The sequence below is a fragment of the Talpa europaea genome (genome assembly GCF_964194135.1).
Source record: "Talpa europaea genome assembly, chromosome: 14".
NCBI classification, from domain to species: domain Eukaryota; kingdom Metazoa; phylum Chordata; class Mammalia; order Eulipotyphla; family Talpidae; genus Talpa; species Talpa europaea.
In genome coordinates this window covers 23483206-23510956 of record NC_140082.1, presented here as the reverse complement: position 1 = coordinate 23510956, position 27751 = coordinate 23483206, and the positions used below count along the sequence as shown (strand labels likewise).

The window sequence follows — 27751 nt, the reverse complement described above, 5'->3', positions numbered from 1 at the left end:
TCATTATGTAATCAACTGAAACACTTTAAAAAGATTACTTACCTGTTTTTTCTGCGTTCTGTTTCTGTTTTCCAGCCAATCATCCATTTGTTCCTCAATTTCTTCTATAGATGTTCCATGATCATAAGATTGAATATATGTACTTTCTAAAGGCATATATACAGGAAATTCAGGTTTTGGCTTTTTCATTTTAACTTTCTTCTGTTCTAAGAAATGTTTAAAAGAGTGAAATATTAAAATTTGTTAAGAATAAAAAGAATTTCTTATCCACAGACATCTTGAAAGAACACACATTTTCTTTTCAAGATAAAGCTTTGCTATAGTTACAAGCTGTGAGTTTTATTATGCACTAGCCACTATACTATTTTTAAATAAAACTTGAGACATTAGTGACAAACGAGATGATGATTAAAATATAACCACTGTGTTATTTTATATATTTTAAAGCACGTTTCATCAAAGATTTCATTTTGGCACAATGGAAATAATACTAGTTTGGGATAAGTCATGTATATATAATTAAGCACCCATTAAAAGCTATATAAGGTAATATATTAAAAATAAGCTATCCCTATATCAAAAAGCAAATATCAAGGGGAAAAATACTGAACTGACTCAAATAAAAATACAATATCAAAATAAGTGGGACATAGCAAAACAGTACTGAGAGGTGAATTTATAGTACTTTTAGTACTACATTAGAAAAGATGAAGTCTTAAGTTAATAATATAAGCTTCCACATTTAGGAATTGAAAAAAAAAAAAGACTCAAGGCAATCAGAAAGGAAAAAAAGTATGAACAGAAAGCAAATGAAAGCAAAAGCAACAGAGAAAAATCAATGAAACAAGAAACTAATTCTTTGAAGAGATTCATACAATTGACAGATATCTGGCAAAACTGACAGAAAAAAAGTGAGAAAATATAAGTCCCCAATATTAGCATTGTAACAGGAGAAGTCACTACAGGACACACAGGCATAAATTAAAAGGGTTGTGAGTGAGTATTAAGAACAACTTCACATGTAAATTTGACAATCCAGATAAAATTGGCCAATTGCTCCAACTCATCTAGAATGTGAAATAGCTATATAAAATAGATGCAGATACATGAAATTGATAAGTGAACTTAATATTTGAAAAACCTTTTAACTAGAAGGGAAATTTGATTTGTAATTTAAAAACTCCCCAAGAGGAAATAGTCAGGCTTAGACACTCTCACTAGAGAATTCTACCAAATGCTTAAAGAATTAACACTAATTGTACAGTCTCCTACAGAAAATACAAGAACATTTCTCAATTCAATATATGATGCTAATACTACCCTGACATCAAAGTTATAAGAGACAGTACAAAAAAGAAAACTATGGATTAATATCTCTCATGAGCATAGAAACAAAAATCCTTAACAAAATATTAGCCAATATAATTCAGCAATATACAAAAATTTTATACTATGACCATGTGTTATTTACTGTAAGGATGCAAGTGTGGTTTGATATTCAATGTTCAATCAATGTTATCTACCAAACACATGAAAGAAAAAAATATCACATAATTATATTAGTTGGTGCAACAACAAAATTTAACACCCAATCAAAAAACTCAGAAAACTAAGAATAGAAGGAAATTTCCTCAACTACGCATAGAGCATCTACAAAAACCCTACAGCTCTCATCAGACTTAATCAGAAAACAAGTATGTCCTCTCATCATTCTAGTTCAACAATATTCTAAAAGGGCTAGTTAGTAAAAGAAGGTATAAAAAGGAAATTTAATGCATACAGGCTGAAAAGGAAAAAGTAAAACTAAGCTATTGTCATATGACATCATAGTCTACATACAAAGTCTAAAATCTAAATAAAAATTCCTAGAACTAATAAGTAAATCCACTTGACTGTAGGATATAGATCTACATATAAAGATGAACTGAATCAAAACAGAATAAAAAGTCAAATGGAATTTCTTAACTTGCAGTGAACATATAGAACTTGAAATGAAAATCTAATATCATTTATAATCACTCAGAATATAAAAAAAGAAATACTTAGATGTAAATCTAATAAGACATATGCAGAATTTTGCTACTATAAAAAGTCACAGAGGACTGGTTCAAGAAGATGTGGTATATCCACACAACAGAATACTATTCAGTCATAAGGAAAGATAAGGGAAGGAGCTGGAAGGAATTAAGTATAGTAAGTCAGAATGACAAAGACAAATACTGGACATTTACATAGCAGATGACCCAATGAAGCAAACTATTTACAAAAACAAGTAGACACTATTAAACAAGAGGAAGGAGAAAGCTCAAAAGGGCGTAAGGGACAAAAATGCGGTGGTGGGGGGGAGGAATTGCTGTATCAATAATATCATCATTCTTAAAATCACAATCTAGAAGTATAAAAATTTTCCAAATAAATACAACACATCTCTCGAATTAAAATTTCCTAAGAGGATATTTATTTTTAAGAAATTACCCTCTTCATATTCCCTTCTTGAAAATTATCATTTTAATACCACACCCTACTCAAAGTAGTTCTAAGGTAGCCCTCAAAGGACAGTGCACAATCTCAGCAGTAAAGCAGATAGACTTGAGGGCAGATTAGCAATTAGGTCATGAAAACAGGAAGCATGAAATAGCTACTGCTAATCTGCATGAGATGCATTTACTCAATTAAGCAGATGGAAATGTTATTATGAACTCAGTACTCCAATGATGGTCTTTAAAATTAAGAAGGATTAGGGGAAAATGAAATGCACACTAGGGGATTTGGGACCTTTATATATTAATTCTAAAGTATACAATACAGAACACTGCAATGAAGTTAACAAAATTAATTAAAAGAGTCCCTACATGTAACCATTAGAGACTACATTAAAAAATACATGACAGTTTCTGACATTATTAATAGTAATATGAAAGTTCTCTAATATTCTTAAATTCGATACATCACCTTTTCTAAATATAACACTTCAATAAAAAACATGACAGAAATCTTATTAGTGCCTAGTATATTGTTTTCAATATGCTTTCTTTTTTACATTCTAAGTTTCAGTAACTTATAAGCTAGTGATGAATTTTCAAACTTATTAGAGGATTGTTACACATTCATACTGGCAAACAAGTCTTAAAATATTTATATATTTAAAATTTTGTGTTTCTTACAATTTTTATTAGATAAAAATAACAAAATAAAAGAAAATAAAATGAGTTTGAGAATTGCTATGAAAATCTTAGGGAGAATAAAAATCTTTGAATAACTTTGGAAAAATGGCCAAACTTCAAAAAGTTTTGTATTATGATACTTTGTATTATGACAATTTTGTTTTCTAAATTGTCATGTGCATACTCCTATGATTATTGCAACCAAGTTATGAAGCAATCTAAATTCCCAAGAACAGATGAGTGGATTAAGAAGATGTGGTGTATATATATAAAATGGAATATTACTCAGCTATGTATAAAAAGATAAGCTCTTGGCATGTAACAGGAGGGAATTATGCTATGCAAAATAAGCCAGGAGGAGAAAGACAAATACCTGATGGTTTTTCTCATAAGTGGATTATAGAGTCAGCCAAAACCAAACCAAAAACAAACCCTAGAAACCTGACTGTAAAATGGAGAATACCAGCGTGGGAGGAAAAGAGTGAAGAGGAAAGGAGGTAGGGGGCAGGATGGATATGATGATGGACGAAGGGTGCCCTGGTGGCAGGTGCAATGTGGTAATATACACCTAAAGAGGTATTATCCTATATACAGTATTGGAAACCAACGTTGCCACAATAAAAAAAATAAGGAAAAATTTATAACAAGTGGTTTGTTATAAAAACTTCATAACAAAGGGCCTCCCCTGGTGGCACAGGCGCTTGAGAGCCGCTCTGTGAGGCTGTCCGCAGCCTCTGTAGTGCCAGTTCGATCCCTGCCGGCTGGGGAGGGTACCACATGGTGCAGCAGACCTCTCCTGTCTCGCCTGCTGCTCCCCTCAGCAGTGTATTTCGTCAGTCTGCCTGTTCTGTTCTCCACTCTGTCTCTGGCGAATCCTCTCACCCACCCACGCATCTGGCCTGTACACTGATTCTTGTATATATAAATAAATAAATCTTTAAAAACAAACAAACAAACAAACAAAAAACTTCATAACAAAGCTGTGTGTTACAAAATAAATACTTCCTGGGCTATAAACAGTATGCTGACTGTTGTGTCTTGTATCACTCAGATTTTTCATTACTAATTACACATTCTCTATACTCTTCCCCCCCCCCAAAAAAAAATACTGTGTTGTATATTTACAAGTTTCTAAGAGAGCAGATTTTAAAAGTTCCATACAAGATAAAAAAAATTATGTGTGGTAATGAATGTTAACTAGACTTACTATGGTGATTATTTTGCAATAAATACACAATGCAGTAAACACATAATGAATATTCTGGTATTCATTATGGTGAATATCAGAAGCTAATATAATGTTATATGTAAATTATATGTACAAAAAGGACATGTCTATGAAAGCAGTGAAATGTAGTATATTCACACTGTCTCTACAGGTGAATTTTGAGCTACTCTGATATTTTTTTCTTCTGTAAATGCAATTCTTTACTCCTTTTAAGTAGTCTTTAAAGGCTTAAAATTTTTTCCTTTAACAATTTTACTTAAAAATGATAGTTACATAAAAATTATATTTATTTATTGATTTATCTAATTTAATCAAAATTATTTCAACAACTGCTATATCATCTTTTATTTCAATCTTAGCTTAATATAACAATTATTATATAACATCCTTATTCCCCAACACATATATCAATCTATCTTAATGTTATCCCGTACCATCCCAAGCTCTTTTTTTTTTTTTTTTAGAGGCATGTTTTATTTATTTATTTATTTATTCATTTGTTTGTTTTGTTCATACATGCACTGGGTACAGTCAGAAGCACGGGAGGGTGAGAGAATTCACCAGAGCCAGAGCGGGGAGCAGAGCAGGCAGAAGGACCGAAGTACACTGCTGAGGGGAGCAGCGGGCAGCAGGAGAGGTCTGCGCGCCATGTGGGACCCTCCTCCAGTGGCCGGGGAGCAGCCGGGGATCGAACCGGCGCTGCAGAGGCTGCTGGCAGCTTCGCAACCCAGCGCTCAACCGCTGCGCCACCGGGGAGGCCCAACCATCCCAAGCTCTTAACAGTAGTTTGCTTTAAACTATTTTGCAGTTGCTTAGAATATTATTTTGATTTGTAATTATTGAGCTTTTGAATTCAATGATGATCTCCTAGAAACTGTGTTTTTCTATACAGGATAGGTGCTTAGCTGACAGTCATTAATATTCATGGCATTACATTATATGTTCAGTTGTTCATTCTTTTTTCCATTTACTGAACATTTACTATATTCTAAGACACTATATTCAGTGCTGCAGGTCAAGAGATAAAAAGGAACAGTTCCTATCCTAAAGTTGCCCAGATCCTGAAGAACTGCAGTAGGCTGAAAAATGGTCCCTTAAAAAAGGACCACATTCTAATTCCCAGGATCTGAGAATGTTTTACGTTACATGAAAAAAGAACTTTGCAGATGTGAAGTTCAAAAACCTGATGGGAGATTACCATGAATTATCCAAATTGGCCCAAATGAATCCTTAAAAACAGAACCTTTCCTAGTTATGGTTTCTTCCATCTTCTCAAACCAGAGTGTGCCGTCAGGATAATGGTAGACATCTATGACTTTCAGTATATGATGGGAAATTGCTATCAACATTTTCGTATAAGTTGAATGTGTGAATTGAAGGTATCGTTTAATAATACCTTGGTTCTGCAGAATCTGAAAAATCCCAACAGCCACCACTAAGCAAATTATTCCCTACTGAAGTGGAAATCAGTAGGAATAGATGAAGTGTGGATTTTCTTTGTATGCCTGATGGTGAGCTTGCTATTTTTAAGGGTTATTTTTACATGAGGACCATTGTCTTGTTCAGAGGGTTCCTCTAGTTCATTCTAGTATTAGCAAAGCTCTTTTGTTATTTGAATGACAATGACCCCCAAGGTTTGTATTGCTGAAGAGATTCAGTTTGAATAAACAATGAAAGCATTAAGGGCAATTAAAACAAAAACAAAAACAAAACCTCAGTTGCACTTTTCCAGTTTGACTTGGCTAAATTACTTATTACATGGGTTACAGGAACAGCTTTTACTACATAGCCTCAAAAGCACACAAGTTGTTCAATAAAATTATTTATGCTGTGCATGTGTATACATTTATAGATATGAATTTACTGGGTGTTAATTATAGTTTGCATTGTCTTGTATTGTCTCCTGTGCCCAAATTGGTACCATGTACAACAAATAATCTAGGGAAGTGGAGGGAAATAAAGTCTGAACTAAAACACTCCCAATGGGAGAACATTTTTGCACCCAACACTAACGATAAAGGACTGATCACAAAAATCTGCAAAGAGCTGATGAGACTCAACAACAACAAAGAAAATAATCCAGTCAAAAAATGGGCAGAAGAGCTAAAAAGAAACTTCTCTGAAGAGGAAATGCAAATGGCCAACAGACATATGAAAAAATGTTCAACATCACTTGTCATCAGGGAAATGCAAATCAAAACTACCATGAGATACCATCTTACACCAGTGAGAATGGCACAACAAATGTTGGCGAGGGTGTAGAGAAAAAGGAAGTCTCCTGCACTGTTGGTGGGAGTGCAAACTGGTCCAACCACTATGGAGAGCAGTGTGGAGATTTCTGGACCTACTATACATAGAGCTTCCATATGATCCAGCAATTCCACTCCTAGGTATTTACCCAAAGGACACAGAAACATCAATTCCAAAGAGCACCTGCACCCCTATGTTTATAGCAGCACTATTTACAATAGCTAAGCTTTGGAAACAACCCAAATGCCCAAAAATAGATGACTGGATCAAGAAGATGTGGTACATATACACCATGGAATATCACTCAGCATTCAAAAAAGATAAACACATGCAATTTGCAGCAACATGGATGGCGCTGGAAGGGATCATGCTCAGCGAAATAAGTCAAAAAGAAAAAGAAAAATACCGGATGGTCTCACTCATAGCAGGAATCTAGAAAACTTAAATAAGGGACCAGGAAAATGAATAACTATAAGAAAGTGAAAATCAGAATCAACAAAAAACTATGAAACAGAGACACTTTTGGGGGTGTGGGGGGCGGGAGGGGAGGGATTGGGATCAGAATGGGGGGGGTTGCAATTGTATGGGGAATATAAAAATAAAATTTATTATTTAAAAAAAAAATAAAACACTCCCAATGGAAGTTTTTAAAAAATAGAAATCTCAACTTCATAAACTCAATGAACAAGTATTTATTAAGGACTTAGTATTGCCAGGGACTTTTTAAGGTATTTGGACAGACAACAGTGAAAAAGACAAAAACCCTAACCTCACTGAGCTTACATTCTATAAACAAGATGATAAAGCAAATAACCAATGTTATATAGTGTTAAATAATAATTTCTTTTGCTGTAAAGAGTTTTAAAATTTGATATAGTCCCATTTGTTTATTTTTGCTTTTATTTTCCTTGTCATTATATGGAGTTCCCAAAGACATTACTGAAATCCATTTCACAGAGAGTTATGCCTGTGTTTCCTTCTATGTATTATATAGTTTTAGTTCTTGCATCTGAAGTCTTTAATCCATTTTGAATTAATTTTTGTGTATGCTGTCAGGTACTGGTCTAGTTTTTTGTTTGTTCATTTTTGATTTTTGCATGTAGCTATTCAATTTTCCCAGTACCATTTGTTGCAGAGACTTTCCAATCTCCATTGTTAGCCTCGGCTATTCTGTCATAAATTAACTGTCCATGAGTGTGCATTTATTTTTGGATTCTAAAGTCTTTCCATTGGTTTGTGGTTCTAATTTCATTCCAATACCATATTGTTTTGTAGTATAATTTGAAGTCTGGGACCACTTGCTTTGATTTTTTGGGGTCTTTTGTGGTTCCATACAAAGTTCAGTAATGTTTATTTCCTTAAAGAAACCTACTGAAATTTTGATAGCAATTGCATTAAATCAGTAAATTGCTTCAGGTAAGATGGCCATTTTGACAATATTAATTCTTCCAATTCATGAGCATGGAATGTCTTTCCATTCCTTTGTATCTTATTTCTTTTAACAACTTATCATAGTTACCATTGCATAGATCATCCATTCTCTTTGTTAATTCTTAGTTACTTAGTAATTCTTAGTTACTTATTCTTTTTGATGTGATTGTAAATAGGATTTTCTTTTTTTTTCTAGTTTGGTATTTGCATATAGAAAAAAACCAGACTTTTGCATATTGATTTTTTAGCCTGCTACTTTATTGTACTGATTTATTATTTCTAATAGTTTTTTAGTGGAGTCTGGAGTTTTCTATGTATATCATCATGTCATGTGCAAATGGTTTCAAATTTACTTCTTTTTCAATTTGGATTCCTTTTATTTCTTTCTCTTGCAGAACTGCTTTAGCTAGGACTTCCAAAACTACGTTGAATACTAGTGGTGAGAGTAGGGGAAAACGCCTTTTTAAATAATAGTATGCTCAGCTTTTTCTAAAAGTAGCAAGAACTGTCTTTAGTGTTCTATGGAATATTTCTACATACTGATAATTTAGTCGTTTTACATATTATATAATAATACAAATAAAACAAGGCTTTCAAAACAATAATCACTGATATTTTTCAGATTTCCCATTTTCTACTTTAATACTACAAGTTGGGTGATCAGTTGGATAGACCTGGCAACAAATTATCAAAGACAATTATAGTAATTATTCCAATGACTGGAGTATTTTAGTTCTTTCTAGATTTTGGATGCCTCTTAGATTTGAGGAACTTTATGACTCCATGTTGATTTAATCCCTACTCTGATACTGAACTATGGGTGGTTTAATAATTACTAACACAGTATTTTAAACACATGATAAGTACAAGAATCTAATTAGAAAGTGTCAAAGAAAGCATAGAAAATTTAATTACTGCTAAATTTAAGGAAAACCCCAAATTTAAATAATCAGCTTTACATGATAATGTTAACACAGTAAGACAATGTTTAAAACTCACTTTGAAGTGTTTCATATTCAGCTCTAGTCAATGCATCTTCCTTTTCCTTCAATCTTGTTTCTTTATATTTAGCATAAAACTGCCCAGCATCCTTAAAAAAGAAGTTATAAATAAGTTAACTTATTTAACGTATTAAAGTTTGCTTTGATTTCCACATAACTTCATTTATATATTCATTTGAAAAGCAGTCTCTCTGTGTTTGTTTTCAAGTTTTATGATGAACAGAATAAACTGAATAAAAATTTCTCTATGATTTTTCTCTCTTAGAGAGCTGACTGAAGGCCAAAAATTGCTTGAGTATAAATTTAAGTAAGCTCCAGATACGCAAGGTATATCATCTTTCTGTTTTCTTCCATTTTATATTTTCTCAGTATTGTGCTACTGTACAAAGAGCAGAAAAACATTTACAGAACCATCTTGAATTATTCGGTATAGTAAATAATATTATGACTAAAAAAATTATTAGTTCCTTAACTCCAAGAGATTTAAAATTATATGCATATCTACTTATAAAAACTACATGACCATGTAGATACAAGTGAAATTGTTACTCTTCCTTCTGTCATACTTAGAGACCAGCTTTTATCACGGAGGATTGAGGACACATAGTGTACACAAATACTTAGGTGTTAAGACACATGAATAAAATCTCAAGGTATGGCATATATACTAAAAACTAGCAGAATAATTAAAAAAAGGCTATGTCTTCAATAACCACAGACATGGAAAAAAATAATTTGCTGATGTAAGCATATGAAAATCCTGCCAATGGGAAAAAGCAACAAAGGTAATTTTCTACCTCCCCTTCACCCAAACTTCCTCCATTCTATAGCCATACTACTTGCAGTCACCAGAACACCATGGGTTATGCTGCCACATGTCTGTGTATGCTTTTTCCTTTGGCTAGGATATTTTGCTCCCTGCCATTATTCTGATGAACTCCTATTTATCCTTGAAAATCATATTCAGGAATTACCTCTTTTGCAAATCTTTCTGACCTTCCCTGATAAAGTAATTCTCTCCTCTACACTGCTTCTGTATTTGAACACACTTCTATGACAGCTTGTATTATACAACATTCTTTCCTAGAAAATGAAAAATCTGAGATGGGTTACTTGTAAGCCCAGACACAGAACCTGGTATAAAGCAGGCACTAAGTTTTCACTTAACTAGATTGAAATATATGAGAAAGAAATGAAAAGGACTGATGAATGATTGATGTGGAATAAAAAAAAAAAGGGTTCTCAAGGATAACTCTAAGGTGACATTCCCAGATTGTAAGATTCCTATAGCAGAAAAATCACAGACCACCTGAGTTTAATAAAAGAACAAAATCAACCCTTGGCTCTACCTTGATTCAGATGTAAAAGCATGAATGCGATGATCTAGAATGGGATAATTCCAGAATTGATTGCCTCTTTTCATCTATGACTATTCCAGCTTTCTCTTGGGATCTATATGTCTCTTGGAATTATACAGGGAACTCTTGTATAAGATAATGAATTAGGGAAATAATAGGGCATTTCTAAAATCATTAAATCTATACAATAAAGATGTATCCTTTTTTATTCTTTCCAATCCCACTTTATGTTCCTATCTACTAGGTTTCTAATAGAAGGATTCCCACAGGTTCCACGACAGCTAAATAATTTGAAGGGCACAGAAGGTCATGCACCCAATTTACTCATTTCCCACTCCCCACTTGCCCAGGTATTTTAAATTTCAACAGTGTTCTGGGTTAAGGTTTTATGGACCCTTAACATTCCCCATACTCCTAAAAGGAAAACCCGATCCTGGAATAGAAATTTTTTTATATTAAGCCATATAGATCTTCTATTTCTTGGTGAAAAAGAATGAGGTTAATAGCTTTTTTCCAGAGAGTATTCTTTAATAGTAGGGAGATGAAAACATCTAAAAAGTATTGGTTCCTTGAGGTGGGTAGGAAATGTGGCACCAAGCAAGAAAAGAAGGGCACAGATAAGTTGTTTATAAGATGCAAAAGAAGTTAGGCTGAAATAAAACAAGGAGCACAATATAGTAATACGTAATATTGTTATTAAGGAGAAAATTTTGAAGCTAATCAACTTGCATTATGATCTCAGCTCTGAGTTACGTGGCATCCATTAAATCACTTCTCTATGGGTAAAATTTCTCATCCATAAAACGGACATAATAGAAGAACCTAACTCATAGAACTGTTGTGAAGATTAAATGCATTAATGAATGGGAAACTGAGTAACACCTTGCATACAGCTAGGCCTTATAGGTGTTACTGAGTTTTATTATTAATTCATTGGTTTCCCAAGAACTTATTCTCTGACACATAATAAAGGTGAGTTTTTCTACGTCATACCTCACCAAGCTCCTCCTGCAGAAACCTGTATCTTCTTGCTTATGAATTTTCTTTATCTTACCTTCTCAATGCAAAAAACTTTTGCTGGGGTAAAGCAACCTGTCTTAGTGGTCCTACCAAATTTGAATACTTCTCTCCTAATGTTTCTTCTTCCTGCTACAGCATAGAATTTCACCAAAAAAGACCTCTAAAAATGCGCATTAGATCCAAAACCACACTTATCTTAGGACTGCAATGCACCCAATCACATTGACCTACTCTGCTTAATTCCAAAAGTTTTAATACACTCTCCAATCTCACTCATTTTTCTTCTAGAAAAAGGATCCTATCTTCCTTTTGCTCCATTTTTTTTTTCACCACAATACTTAAGTGTTCCTATGTTTTTTCTTTTCTTTATTTCTTAATTGTACTTTGAAATTAAAACATGCCCAATTCAGAAGCACTGCTGCTTTAATAAAACCATAATATCAAAAAATTCCACTGTATTCAATAAACTCTACTTTGTTCCAACCATCCAATTTGGTATGCCATTACTTCAAAACACACTGACAAACTAGAATACTTTAAAAGGAAAGTAATTAAGGGTGAGGCAACTTGAAACGGTATCTTAAGGGGATTGGGGATGAGAAAATTAGGGATCACCTGAAACTATCATAGAATGTCTTAAGGGTCATTACAGGAAAAGATGATGTAAATTACTACACATGCTTTCAGCTACAGAATTTTGATTTTGGATAAGGAGGAGTTTTCCAATAATTAAAATTATTGAAAATAAAATAAATGACTTTGAAGGTAATATTCAAGAAGAGAACAGGTGACTACTTTTTAAGGTCTGTTATTTGGGAGGGGAAGGAGGTTCAATCATGCAAAAAGGGGTGAATAAGATCAGTTGTTTTCAACCTCCTCTCCCTCATTGTTCATAAGGGGCTAATTCATATGAATACAGATTACTATTAATAAAAAGTCTCATTTTTAATCCAAAATAATTTCCATTTTACCTACACAGGAAATTATGTATTTTTTGAGTATATAAATTTCTTATTCACTTTTGTAGATACTATCTGGCACACAACAGAATCTTAATAAATATTTAATGAATAAGTGAATGTTATTAATCTATCAGGACTCTGGACTACATAGTTTAACTCCATAAAGCTGTATTAAAACTATGGAATTTACTGTATTCCAAACAGGATGAGTGTCTGTCCATGAAGAGTTTATAATCCTACGGACAGAACATAAGCAAATATTTTTACTCTAGAAACTACTTTAAAACACAACAAAATTTCTTGAAAGATTCAAAGCAGGAACTTGATATTACAGAACTGACTAAAGTTTTTATATATTATGGGTATTCTTTGTATATGAGTTCTTGCACAAGGAGACCTCAAACAGTTATATTTAGTTATACTTATTTATTGAATTGTTATTGTATGTGTTGTACTTTTGTTAGGCTATATGGAGATTATATGATAAGCATTGCCCTTACAGCATATATAAAAACAACAATGAACATTAACCAAAAGATGGAATATAAACTACATGAAAACAGGGATTTTCTTTTGTATTTCCAGAGGCTAGAAGAATATCTGGCACACAGTAAGCACTCAATAAATATTTGTTGAATGAATTATTAGAAGAGAGAGAGAGTGGTGCTCACCCAACATTCTATCTGTTTCCCCACATTTCCTTGTCCTCTTGAGATTAGGTGGGGTCATGGGACTAGTTCTGGATGGGCTGCGGATGGAAATATCATGTGTCATTCCAAACCAAAGCATCAAAAACTGCAACCCTCCAGCTCTTTACTCTTGCCATAGTAAGCAAGGAAGTCACATGTTCCACAAGGGACAACTAGAAGATGGTGGACAAATAATTATTCTGAGTCCCTGAATTGCTAGTTAGAGCAGAATGCTTATTTTTCTACCAACCAGTGATAGATAATTGTCATAAACTGAAAGAAAATTTTAAGTCACTGGAATTTCAGGATGATCTGCACCTTGTTACAGTCTATCATAAAAAAAAAATCAGTCTCTCTTGATTGTAATACAAATAGTGAGAGCTATAGTTAGTAGAGAAAATATACAGAAGGAAGTTTTCAGTTTGTCCAATCAGAAAAAGTTATATAAAGATGATGGTAATTTAGCTAAGCCTTGAAGATGTAATATTTCCAAAGTCAGTGAGCTGTGAGATGGAGGATATTCATATCATAAATCTTTTTTCTATCACTATTCACACGGCTCTTTTAGGTGATAAAACAACACCTTGAGCTGGCATTGTTTGTCATGTTCTGGTTTACTTGTACTTCTCCATTCGAGCTTCAAAACATTAAACAATGCAAGAAAAACAGAAAAGAAGGGAGTTGATCTACAGTGCTCAAAGAAAAGAAACAGAACCACCCCTCCTAGTGGGAACAAGGAGCATGGAGGAGCTCTGAGGAGAGGTAGCTGCAAAAAAAGATGGAGGAGGCTTCTTTATTTTTGATTGCTTGATAGCACAGATCTCCTATTTTGTTTGAAACTCACAAATAACCTTGAACACAGGAAAAATACCATAAGTACATTTCTAAAATCAGCAAAATCAACTGCTCTGTTATCAATTTGTTTTCTCATTATTTATAATATAGAATTGCATATAACATACAATAAAATAACCACGAAAATTCAGGAAAACTTTCAAATTGCACATCTTGAAGAAGTCAAATTTTTTGTACAGATTTATAATGGTACTGAATTCACAAGAAGTAATAAAATAAAAATAAAGAAGGAAATCAGAACCTATGCCTTTCTTTGCCTAAATAATCAGTAATCAAGGAGATACAAGTCCTAAAATCTACTATTTCCATTTGGGGTAGGAGATAAAAGAGACCACAAAAGTCATCTACTCAGCTCCAATTCAATACAAGAATCCTCCTCAACACTTAAAATAGTTGTAATTGCTTGAATACTGTGACAGGGAATTTAAGACTCAACAACTTATTTACTCATTTTTATAAAGCCAGTTATCCAGCTACTGGAAAAATCTTTCTTAGCTTTTATGTTTCTTATATTTAATATTTATCTACATCTGCTTTAATTTCTACCATTAAACTCAGTTGAGTTGTTTGGGCAAACTGTCTTATCAATCTGAGTCTTTAACTCTTTTCATCCATAAAATATGGTATTGATGAGATTATAGATCTGTAGCACCCTTACTTATTACCTAACACATTGTTGTTTTAAAACCTTCTCTACATCACACATTGACCTATGAAACTCTATATTCTGTCTTTGGACCTCCAAGTAATTGCATAGTTTGCCCTCCTTTCAGAGGACAGAAGGAATGGAATCTTTACCTTATGCTGGGGGGTGTTCTTTCAATTTTCCTATATCCCTTTGTCCTTCTAAAGCATTAGAGTTTTAGCCTTATAAAAATTCAGATGATTTTTCCCATCCTTTAAAAAACTTGTTTCTGTATTCCTTACATAAGGTATGTTTGTGTATAAAGTTTTTTTTTTTTTAAGTTATCAGAGCACTGAGAGTAAGCTTCTATGTCCCTTAGAAAATTTTTAACTCTAAATAGAAGGGTAGGCAATTCAGCTTGCTATAAATTCTTCCTAGCCTTTGAGAAGCATTTTCCCTTACTAATTAGCTGTGAATGTTTTGTTTATTTGGATTCTTTTTTTTTTTTAAATTTCTGCTCACTTATTCCATATCCTTCTTTTTTTTTTATAAATAATAAATTTTATGTTTATTTGGATTCTGACAGAGTCTCAGCAAGCAGAAGCAAAGGGGCTAGGAAGGAAGGGCACTGGCTGTGATGGAAGATGACCTCCAGGCCTGTCAACAACCACACCTTTAGAAGCTTCTTTAAGAGAAGCTTCTTGAGAGGAAGGAGCCTGCCATTTATAGATAGTTCTACAAAGCATAATATTCCCTTTACTCTCTTAGGCAACTTTTTATTTTTTAAGGTAAAAGCCATAGTAATACCGAGAAAATTTCTCTATTTTCTCAGTTACTGCTCTAGGCAACCAATAAATCTTGAGGGAGGTAGGGATATACATGCTGAAAATTTCCTACAAAAACTTAACTGTATTCATATAAGATCAGCTTGGTAATAATATAAGATTAGACTGGGAATTAACAATGTGAAAAACATATAACTTTAGCAATGCACACTTAAGCATGTCTTATAATTTGTGAATTATGTTACTGAGAAATGTAAAATACAGGGTAGAGAGAAACTTGAATGGTGAATTCCCAGAAGAACAAACTATCAAGCAAATAAATTCTGAATATATAAGATTCAGTCTTAATGATTCTAAATTATTATGGACCCAAACACATGAGACTCCCCTATAGACAAGGCAAGGAAAAAAAAAAGTTGTAAGAATTGAGTAAAATATATGCACATAGCATTGACTATATTTCATGGATTGTTTGTTTCTTTCATGGCTAATATATATGATCAATTAAAAATATCCAAGAAGTCCATTTTGGAGGTTAGAAAAATTACTTGGGGCTACAGATTGAATACAGCCAATACAAGAGACTGGTTTAGATTTCAACAATGTATATTCCCTTCAAACTACCATGAGCACAAAAACAGAATGGTAAAAGATGTATCCCTAGAACTATCCTTTTAATATTGAAAATGAATTCTATCTCAAATAATACAAGCCCCCTGTAGGTGTTGTCCAAGTTCCTTGGTACGTTCAAATTCATATTCCATGTTTTCTAATAATCATTCCAGTTGCATTCTTAGCTACCTAAACACATTTTCTCAAGTTTTCCCAGCTTCTTTGCCTATAGTCATTATTTTACTTTCATCTCTCTACACCCCTACTAACCTATCTATTCATCAATTTATACTCTCCATATTGTTTTACTTTGCTTTCTCATTTGACTTTTCATTTTTCTGCATGTGTGGTACATGAATGACATGAGGCATATTGCTATGTTATGTACATATATCTAAGTATCTTTTCCTAGGATACTTTTTAATCTGGGAAATGTCTGCTATTAATTTAACATTATCAAAAATTTCACATTTATCAAGTATAGTGGTTTTTAGTTATTGACCTCATTTTTCTAATGTACCAATTCTTACAATTTTCCCAATATCTTTCTCAAAGCAAAGGAAACGAATAAAATCCAGGTTAGAGATAATAAGAACCTTCTCAAAAAGGAAAGAAAACTGCACAGATACACTTTACCTGTACCTTGCCTGATTACAGAACCACTGTATGCATTTACTGCTCATTATATTACTTTTAACTCTCTGAACAATTTAAACCTATCTTGACAGATATCTGAGAAGGAAATATGATGCTGTCTTATAAATTAACTTTCTATGTCTACTTCTTTTATAGATTACTTAAATCAAATGGTCATACTCAGAGTCTAGAGAGCTGTGCTATTCTTAGGTTATAGTAATATGCTATGTGATATCTTTTTTTTTTTTTAAAGCAATTGTATGAAGTTCTCCTCAGGTCTTTCTCAGTCTTAACACAGTATGATTGTATGGGAATTACTGTATCTATGAAATTATTTTTGTACACTACCTACTACGAAGTGGGCACTTGCCCATCAAGTATCTATTCATCTTTCAAGACTCAATTCAAGTGAATTCTCTGAAATTTTCCTTGATTATCCTAAATAGAGACAATTTTACTTCTCTGAACATCTATAAAGTCCTTTATATCACATGTGAAGTTTATATGCCATAGCACAATTATTTTAATTCCTGTGTTACACTTCAACCTAACTGTAAGATCCTAGGAGGTATATTTATGTCCCTTAGAGTACCTTGTTCTGATACGTATAATGCATTTAATGAACTGGGTAAAACTATTTTTCTAAACATAACACCAAATCAAGTATTATATACCAAATATTGATATAATTATTCTCATTTATAATTTTTTGGGAGGAAGATAAAAGAGAATTTAGGTAAACGAAGCAAGCAATAAGAAGTTTGCTTAGAGATCTTAAATGTCAAGTAATCAATAGTAAATTTAGGGGCATAAGCTGAACCAGAAATGCTACTTTTGCAAATCCTATTGGACAAACATATGTATAATAAAGGAATGGGTCTTAGAGGAAGAATAGAAGAAGTTGGAGATGAAGAGTTGTTGATATGCCAAGGACAAGATTTGGGTACAGATTTTGCTAATGTGGAGGGCATTTGCTGGAAGTCGATGAATTTCTCACTTTTAGTTTGGAACTGTTCTTATCTGTTAGCTATATATGACACAGATATTTGCAGCTCAGTTTTAATAAACTTTTATCGAAGTTCAAGAGACTAACGCATATAAGTAAAACTCCCATATCTAATATCTGCTCAACTGGATGTTTATATAAGTTGGTTGTGTTAGTTCTCAAAACCTGTTTGTGTCAGTAATACCTGTTACCGCAATTACATGATTCAATTAAATATTATATGAAAAACATGAAATGTGAGTAGAAGATGAAGCTGTTTTTTATGAAAACCAAATGGATGCTTGGGAAAGCTCAATACACGAGTTGCTTAAAATGTTGTTAACTGATGTAAGTAAGTTAATTACGAATGACTGGGGGAAATCATAAAAATCTCTAAGGATTATGCAATTACATTGCTCAAGTATCTAGTTTAACACTTCTTTAAAGAAATCATATGGAAATTTGTTCTTAAAGGCACCAAGATTATAGGGATGGCTTATGCAAGAAGAGGATTTTTTTTTAATTTATCTATTTTTGCATAGAAGGAATATAGTGTAGGCCAGAGGTGCCGGGGGTGAGCAGATTTACCAGAGACAGAGCGGGGAGAAGATCAGGCAGATCTACTGAAATACACTACTGAGGGGAGCAGCGAGGAGACAGAAGAGGTCTGCTGTACAATGTAGGTCAGCTCTCTGGCCACATGGGTTAGCTCCCTGGTGGGGGATGGATCTCAGGCCATAGCAATGATAGCACTGAGACTTAACCCCTAGGCCACCAGCAAGGCCCAAGAAGAGGATTTCTATTTAAAAATAAAAGAATAGCTCTATACCACAAAGTTGTGAATAAATGTAAAGAACAAGTTTAAAACATTTAAGGTGATATATACCACTTTTTATATTTAGGGCTCTGGTAGGGTTCTTTTTTGACCACTTTTACCAATTGCCAATCCAGCTGCTTTAGGTAGGATTTCTTCTACTTTCAATAAAATATTTAAGATCTTATAGAATTGTCACATAAAAACTTCAATATTATAGATAAGGCATATGTATTCATATTATATAATTTTATGGTGAAAGAAACAAAGATCACTGCAGACTGGGGGGAAAAAAATCAGACAACAAACTAATCCTAAGAGCAAGTACTCAGTATTGCTTTGCTGATGCATTTCACAAGCTATATGTCTACTAACCTAAAATACTTTCACACTTGGGATTTATATCACTCTACTATATTTCACTGTTTTGTTAGTGAACATGAGAAAAACTAATTTCATGTCCACAAAATAGATTGAAATATTGATATTTGCTTTCAAAAAAAAGGAAGTGTTTTATTCTTCCTGGAATGCATTTATCAAGAAGAAGTAATTGGAACAAAATTTGAAAACTAGATATACAAGGGCTTTGAAAATTTAATGTCTAATATCTCAGAAATGACAGAAGAGGTGCATCAAGTAAAAACTTAAAAATTCAGTGGTTTAAAAAAGCAGTTTCCAAAAGGACTAAAAAGTCCTTATAGAATTCCCTACTTTCATATTTCCTCAAAATGTATATGATGTAAAACAACATGTAATCATACTGCAAGCAGATAATTTAAAATAACAACTTGTATACCTAAGCATTCTTAACATATTCGTTATATTCTTGTAAACTACCTGTATGCTAACCAAGAAATATATTAGTTCTACCAAGTAAACTTCATTTCAAATGACTCAGATTAAAATTACAAGTTTTTCAGATTGATATTTTCTGTGACATTCTATTTATAATGCCTCATGTCTACACTTTTTAATTCATCTACACGCTGATTTGCCTATTCCACAGGTTCTAAAGCTGGCAAGAAATAATCACTCCTAAAACAATATTAGAGTCTACGTCCTAAAATATATTTCAGTCACATCTTCTATATGTTACAAAATCTTACTAAATCTTAATAATAAATAGCATATAAAAATTGTGGGCTTTTGTTTAAATAAACAATATAATGTGCCAAACAACTTATAAGTTTCTATAATTACTAAAATTCTTCCATTTTTCTGTATTAACTTTAAAATATATGATTATGTAAGCAGTGACTATTAAGATGAACTGTTTGGATAGAACTGGCAAATAACTTCTTAGAGGCTAGAAAGAAACACACTAGTGATTTTTTAGTTTATTTTACCTTCAAATATAAAGTTTTCATTATGAGAGGAAAAAGAATAAAATGTAGAACTTTGTTCCTCAAATGATTAGGAAAAGTGGCTCTGATAAATGAAAAAAAATGGTTAGAAATTAATTGGCTCTTTAGTTTTTCTAAACATTTATTTTCTGAAATGAAACATTTCCTCCTCAAAGTGACAACCTCAAAGAACCTCAAAATTTTACACTAAAACTATTAAATGTACTTTGAAACACAGATTCTGTGTTTGGGAAAACTCTCAAACCAGATGCAATAATTAAAGTAGCAAAGCAATATACTAAAATATGCTTTGCTTGATATGCTAAGTAAAAAAATTAGAAACTGCCACATAAATACAGTATGTATCCATATTTTATTGTTTAGTCAAAACTAACTTGCAAGAGAAACTTTGATCAGTATAAGACAAAATATCCTCATACCTTTAAAGTTGTAAATAAAATGGAAAGTAATATACATTTTTACATAACTGTACAGATGCTTTTGTAAGGGTTCTTTTTTTTCCCCATTATGTACTTAAACACTACTGAAATAATGGGTGACAACCTCTTTGAGTCCTGTTCTTTTTTATTAGATATGCTTTAAATAATAACAGCAGATTTAATTTTTTTTGCTTTTATATTTGTCCTAGAGAGCATTTTTTCCATTTTTCCTCTGTTAAGGAATTCAAAGGTATTCTAAAAGCAATATATAAGATAGTTATGGGACAAATACCTAAATAATTTTAGAATTATTCTAAATTATGTTTTCATTTATAAAAACATTATTCAATTTGATCAGTTTTATGAAGTACCCACTGTATATCAGCATTCAGAGAGCAGACACAGGCATACATTATTTCATGAATAATTAAAATGGAGGATCTAATATTATATGAAAGAGGTACATTTTACCTGGAGTAGATGAGGCAATGCTTTTAGTGTAAGGCAAAACCAAATTCCCAGCTTGCATGGAAGCAAATCATGCCATTGTGGTTTCATCAGCACTCTATAGGTGAAAAAAAAAAAAATGAAAAAAAAAGAAGCAAAACATAGAGTGAAAACTGGGAAACAAGATTTTCATAAAGATCATGAATTCTTTTTTGCATGGCAATTTCAATCAAAAAGAGAAAATTTTCAATGAAATATTTATGACAGTTATCATTTAAACTCACATAAAACAGAGTAACATAGCAAATATAATATATAATATTACATGTTATATATAGACATCTCTCTATATATAATATACACACTGTATATGATATATAATATATATCACATATACATTATATATAGAGAGAGAGATAACTATACATCTATCTATATGCACATATATACAGATAGATATTTGGATCCTAGCCAAGTTATAAAGATGAAACAAAAGCCCTCCTTCTAAACTGGACTTTTCATCAGTTCTGCAAAATGAATCTTAAACCTTATGATTACTTCAGCTATGAAAGATTAAACATCATCAGAGTGTTTTCATGTGCTGACAAGCAGATATGAAGACTGTAGCATAAACAAACCAATACATAAAAATTAATGTCATTTGCAGTTCACTGAAGTATTACTCACTGATGTCATCAGAACCAACTCCCACCACCAGTTCACCCGTGCACCATCACTATAGTCCCTGTGCTCTTCCCTCCCCTGTTTTGATCCCTCTCCCTTCCCCCAATGCAGAAAGTCTCTGATTTATAGTTGCCTGCTAATTGTTTTTTAATTTATCGTTTTTTCCCCGATCCCTTACTTGGTTCGCCTATATTCCTCCTATAAGTGAAATCATCTGGTATTTTTCTTTTTCCTTCTCACTTAAGAAATGGTGATATCTTTTTGAGTGTACTACATATCACTGTCTCTCCACAAATAGCTCCTCAGTTAAACACTAAAATGAGAGATTCTCATAGTAATACTTTGCTTCTAAAGTTCAGTATAAACATTTCAAAATACAAGAATTTGGGGGTTTAATTAACTAATTGTATATTAACATTTTACAGGTAGAAATTTTGCTTAGAATTTATCTCAAAATGATGGCATATTTATCAGTCTTATAAACTTACCACAGATATAAATGTTAGGATATTTGAAATGAATATATATATATATGAAACTGAATGATAGTAAAGACTTGTTAAATAGTTTCACATTATGAAACATTTTTATATGCTCCTACCTTTCATTTTTTTCAGAAGCACCAAGTTTTGATATATCCACACTCTTGCTGCCTGTCTTTTTTTTCTTTTCTCTCTTTTTTCTACTAAGCAGTTCATCCTTAATGTGGAAAGAAATAAAGAAATATGGTTACCAGCTATCATTAACATGTACTCTTCAAATGTTATTAAGAGTCTTCTGTGAAGGGTAAACATCATAGAAGAACATTTATGCAAATGTATGTAGGGTTCAACATGATTAGGTAAAATCATCAATCTTTAACAATAACTGTTGCCATGGCATCAGTCCTTAAACACACATGAAGTTCAGAACTGTCAGTCATGTGTATCTCCATAGCAATCAAAGTTTTCTAATAGAAAGCTTCAACTTACTTTTTCTCACTCATCCAACTTTAATAATGTCACTTCAAAAAGAATGATTAAACACTGATAAATGTCAGATTATCTTTAGCATATAAATAAAAATTCATAGCAGAATAAACTATGTAGTATTGTATTAGACTAAGAAAAATACAATTTTTTAAAGCAACTAATTTCTGAAATTATATTCATTTTGAGTCTTTAAAAAGTTTTAAAGTAAACATCCTTTATATAAGGGCATGTGACACAAAAATTTCTAAAATCATTCTCTTTCATTTCATTTTAAACATTTCTATTTGGAAGAATAATTAATAAAGGGGCTCTACCTTTTATTTTTAGCTAGATAATTGGATCTTCACAGAGTTTTATAACAAATTTAAATGCCACATTTAAAAAAAAAGATTTTTTTTCCTAATGCCACAGGTCCTTCTTAGACAAAATCAAACAATACTGAGTATAAAACTATTAGAATGAGGTGTATAAAGAGAAAAATAGAGGTTTCTATCAGTTGAAATACATCTAAAATTCTATATAAAATAAAGGAGGTTAGATCACTTGATTTATCACCAATACTTACCAGTTGTTTTTCCAGGTAGATTGACCAAACCACAGCATAATGACCCACTGTGAGAATAATGAACAAAAGTAATGCCAGCTCAGCATTGCTCATTTTTCTCACTCGCCTATAGTAGAATACAGGCTGTCGCCAATCTGGAAGTCCATTGATCAGAATATCGTCATACCTACAGTAGCAAATATAACAGTTTTTCAAGGAAGATTAAAATAAAAACAAAAAAACCTTATTTTTTTTGGTTTATCAAAGAAAATGCTCATATTAAATCACTGTATTTTCAATAAATTCTTTTCTATTAAAATTGATTAACTTCTAAAAAATTCTATTTATATTTAAAAAGAAAAGAATTTCTCCAAGATAGATAACATTATGTAGATTATCAACACTACAAAGCATTGCAAAGATTTGTACATTCAAAATGCAGTATGTAGGTTCAGTCACAGAGGATTGTCAAAACGCTATGTAGTAATATGGGCCTGGATACCAGACCTTGTGTTTGCACTCCAATGATGTGACTCTTGGAATCACATCTAAACTAAAGGAGTAACAGAGTCTACCTGTCTATAACAGTCTGCAGTACAGACTCCATCATAGCAAGAATCTCAATGGGAGAAAAATCAAGATAAGAGCTCAATATGTTACCATGAAGTATATATTAATGGATTCATACAGAATAAATTTTCTAGTTAGTTCTTGTATTTCTACCCGTGTTCAAGGCTGAAAAACACATGCATTTATTTAATCAAAGACTTTTCTTAAATGATGTAAAAATCTAAAAATGAGCAGCTCAGAACTTTGTATTGCTCACATTTCATTGGATAATGAAAAAATATTCAAATTAAAAAGATATGAAAACAACGAATGATTAAGTCAGATTTCTCAATATACTATTTATAAATATTTAATTGGCAATATCCTCATTTTTGGCTTTGTTGGGAGGGAAGAACACAGCAAATAAGAGCTTTCCTAATAATGCCTTTAAATCAGCTATTTTTGAATTTAGAGTAAGATTTCAACTAAATTTAAATGCACCTGTAAAATAGTTACATAGGTAACATTTATACGGTTAAAAATCAGAAGTAACATTTGTGATTATAAAACTTAAAATGGTCACACACAAACACTATGTTCAAAACACACAACCTGTTAATCTTAATTGAACACCACTCATTAAATATTCTAATCACACTATTTCCAGAATTAAATCTTCACTGAAAGGCCTAATTTGGTGCAACACATTGACCAAAATATTTTAATTAAAAATATTCTGAGTTAGTCGCAGGCCTAATTACAGGAATAAAAATAGGGCCTATATTGTCAGGCAGGTCAGTAGAACTCAGTAGTAGGTTTTTCTCAAGTAAATTGACCGATCTAGGAATAATAGCGCAGCTGCTAAACTGCCAGTCTTGACATGTAAATCAATTTAAATGCAACAACTGCAGTAGCTACTTTGATAGTTATTAAATTGATACCTTGGAGATATGCAAAAAAAAAAAAAAGCAGAGAATTTATTAAGGCAACTTCTTTCTTTTTAGTAGAAAAATATTGGCTACAAATTCAAAATATTTTATTAACAAATGTAGAAAAGCTGACTTTTAGATCAACAGATTATTAATAACTGATCAGAATAACTAATATTAAAAGCAAAAACATTACTTAATACTAAACTCTTAAAATGCAAACTAAAACCACAAGAGGTTACAAATTAAAATACGGTTATATTAGACAAAATCTGACGTCAAATATTCTCCCTTTTCACCACTTATAACAACTCTTAAACACTAATATCAGACATAATGTTAAGATTTCATCAAAAGCTATAATTCCTGGCATGAAAAAATTATATTTAAACCTATCTTTGTAAAAATTGACTTGTTTTTAAATTAGGAATGGATTGGTAAAAAGGTTTCAAGTGGTATGTAACACAAGATTACATTCAAATGAAGTCCAATGAATGTTAAATCCTGAATTTATTCTTAATCTGCATTCTACTTCAGATTTGTTGAGGGGAGAAAAGGTGTATAACAATCATTTTCAGCTAATCTCTCCATGAAGTAACTTCATTATAAATAACAAAGTATGGTTATTAATAATGAACATCTAAGAAAGTGGTAACAATTCCCTAAGAACATTACTAAGTATTAAATTTATTTTATATAGTATTAAACTGTATTTCAAGAAAATACAGCTGAATCGCATATCAAATATTTTAAAACCATTTTTGAAATGCAATGTATCTGTTAATAGCTGCAATTTTCTACTGCACATATAAATTGTATTTAGTGCATAAATTCAAGATAGCAAAATCTCATACACTGAACACATTAAACAGATATCTAGTAAGCTCTGTATGCCACTCTAAACAACAGTCTTCAAGGATTAAGCTTAGAATCAATGCCCTATTGATTTTACTATCAATGAACATTATGGCTCTTAGGACTGGCCATTTTAAGGGAAGATAGCGTCTATTGTTGTTCACTGTTTAGAATATATGTTGAAAAAGATAAATCACCACTTTGTTGAAACATTGAAAAAGAGGTATTTCTTTCAAAAAAACTTAAAGTGTTGATAACATATAAAATTTAAAAAACTTGTTATGCTTCCTTAATATGTAAACATTGTTAAGATGCTTGGTAATTCGGCTATAAACTGCTCTTAGCAATCTATTAAAACCAGGTTGAGTGCACACATGTATGAATATAAGAATGCACAAAAATAAATCTCTATGATGAAAATATCATAAATACAGAAAATCATATGGAACTATAAAGGCATTATCTTAGCAATTAAAACACTGATTAAAAATTCAACATATGACCTAATATATTTACTTCATTAGATTTTCTTAAAATGTAAATGATGAACATAAAATAATAGTCACATAATCATTAGTGAGTTCTCATATATAACATATAATTCATCAAACATATTGAGACTAATGTAAGCACTGGAAAGCAAAAAAATCTTAATTTTAAAAAATTACTAGAACAAAAATTATGTAAATTTAAAATATTGATATATTTTCAAATGTAAAAATAGTAATTATTAAATAAAAAGATATGTGTACTATGAAAGTGAATATTTAAGTAGCCTTAGAATTTGCATAAATTGTGAATTTTCCATCACAGAAAATTGGAGTTTTCAGCTTAAAACAACTATAACAACATTCATGTAAATCACATTTTGAGGTGTTGAGTAAATATTAATTGTACAAAGATCATTAACAGGAAGCAAGTCTAACTGTATAATTCATCAAAAATTGTAGTATATGACACTTTATTCATTGGATATAATAGGTATCTTCTATCTGCCAATTAAGAAAGCTACTAAGATAAATTTCTATTCTCATATTTATGTTTTTATTCAAATACAACTATAATCAAATTTATTATACCTAAGTAATAGATTTGTAAAAGTTTAACATATTAAAACTGAACTATGCTTTCAATTGGATTTGTAAATAAAACATTTTATTTAGTAAACTTTTTAAAAATATTCATTCATTCATTCATTCATTCATTCATACATACAAGAACTGGGGTACAGGCCAGAGGTATGGGAGGGTGAGAGGATTCACCAATGACATAGTGGGGTGGGGAATAGAATAGGCAGATATACTGAAATACACTGCTGAGAGGAGCAGCAGGTGAGCCCATGCTGCAGAGGCTGTGGATAACTCCACAGCGCTGTGCTCAACCTGCTGACACTGGGGAGGCCCTATTTAGTAAACTTAAAAAGGTCATTCAACATTTACAAATACAGTAACATGAACTAGAACAAAGAAATTTAAAGTTGCCCAGTTAGGTTCATCAAAGAATACTGTTTAAAAATTTATAAGAGGTAGCTTTTAAGCAAAAGTGAATATGCTAATAATACTGAAGTACTATCTGGTATCTACTCAGTAGTACTGTAGTTAAGCTAACACTCAGGGTACTTGTACAGAAATTTATGTCAGAACATGATTGAGCTGCTATTTCCCTATATAAGCAAGTTACCTAAGGGGTTTAGGAAAGGTATCTATTCTAGACTTCTTTACACTAACCAGGAAAACTGGGAGGGAAAAAAAAAAGGTTTGTAGCTTTATTCATAATTGCACTGACAGGAATACACCCAAGAAAATTTAAAAATATCTATTCACATAGTTGAATGTAAATGTTCATGGCAGCATTGTTCATCAGAGCCAACAAGTAGAAATAATCTAAACTTCTATCTGTTGGTAAATGTATAAACAAAGTGGTATGTGGAATAGTATTCAGCAAAAGAAAAGAATAACATATATGTGACCATATAGATGTAGTTCAAAAACATTGTGATAGAAAGAAACTAGATGCAGAAAACTACATATACATGACTGCATTTATAAGAATGTCCAGAAAAGTCAAATTTATAGACACAGAAAGGAAATCAGTAATTGGTTGAGACTGAGATCAGAGTGGGGATTGCCTGCAAATGGGTTTAAGGAAATATTATGAAGTGATGAAAATGTTCTAAAAACTGATCTGAGGTGTTACACACAATTCTAAATTTACTAAAAAAAACCAAAAAACAAACAAAAAACAAAAAAAACCACTGAATTGTACTCTTAAGAATATGACTTTTGTGGTATGGAAACCATACTAAATGAGGCTATTTAAAAGTAGAATAAAATTTTATTTTTCCTTAAAAACATGTTATGCAGTTTTTTATTTCGTTATTCTTTTTTCTACCAAAAATTAAAGTATGCACCTGATTTTAGTGAAAACAGTTATTTGGAAGGGAAATACATAGGAAAATGTGTGTATGACAATTTTCCAAGCTGCAAATTCCCGGAAGGCCACACATTTTAAAGCGCTTATTTAATGACTATTTTAATAAAGATTTGTAGTACAAAAGAACAATACCAGTAGGAG

At 31.8% G+C, this 27751-nt stretch overlaps 1 protein-coding gene across 1 annotated transcript in view; it reads right to left on the bottom strand.

The window, feature by feature from the left end:
- DNAJC1 (DnaJ heat shock protein family (Hsp40) member C1) overlaps positions 1-27751 on the bottom strand; it is a gene marked incomplete at both ends in the record, with an annotated part of 121511 nt that overhangs the window by 49324 nt on the left and 44436 nt on the right. Inside the window, 5 exons of the mRNA XM_084253409.1 lie at positions 43-206; positions 9073-9163; positions 20670-20763; positions 21931-22028; positions 22866-23031. Of these exons, the coding sequence (XP_084109535.1) occupies positions 43-206; positions 9073-9163; positions 20670-20763; positions 21931-22028; positions 22866-23031 (613 nt within the window). The remainder of the gene's footprint in view (positions 1-42; positions 207-9072; positions 9164-20669; positions 20764-21930; positions 22029-22865; positions 23032-27751) is intronic.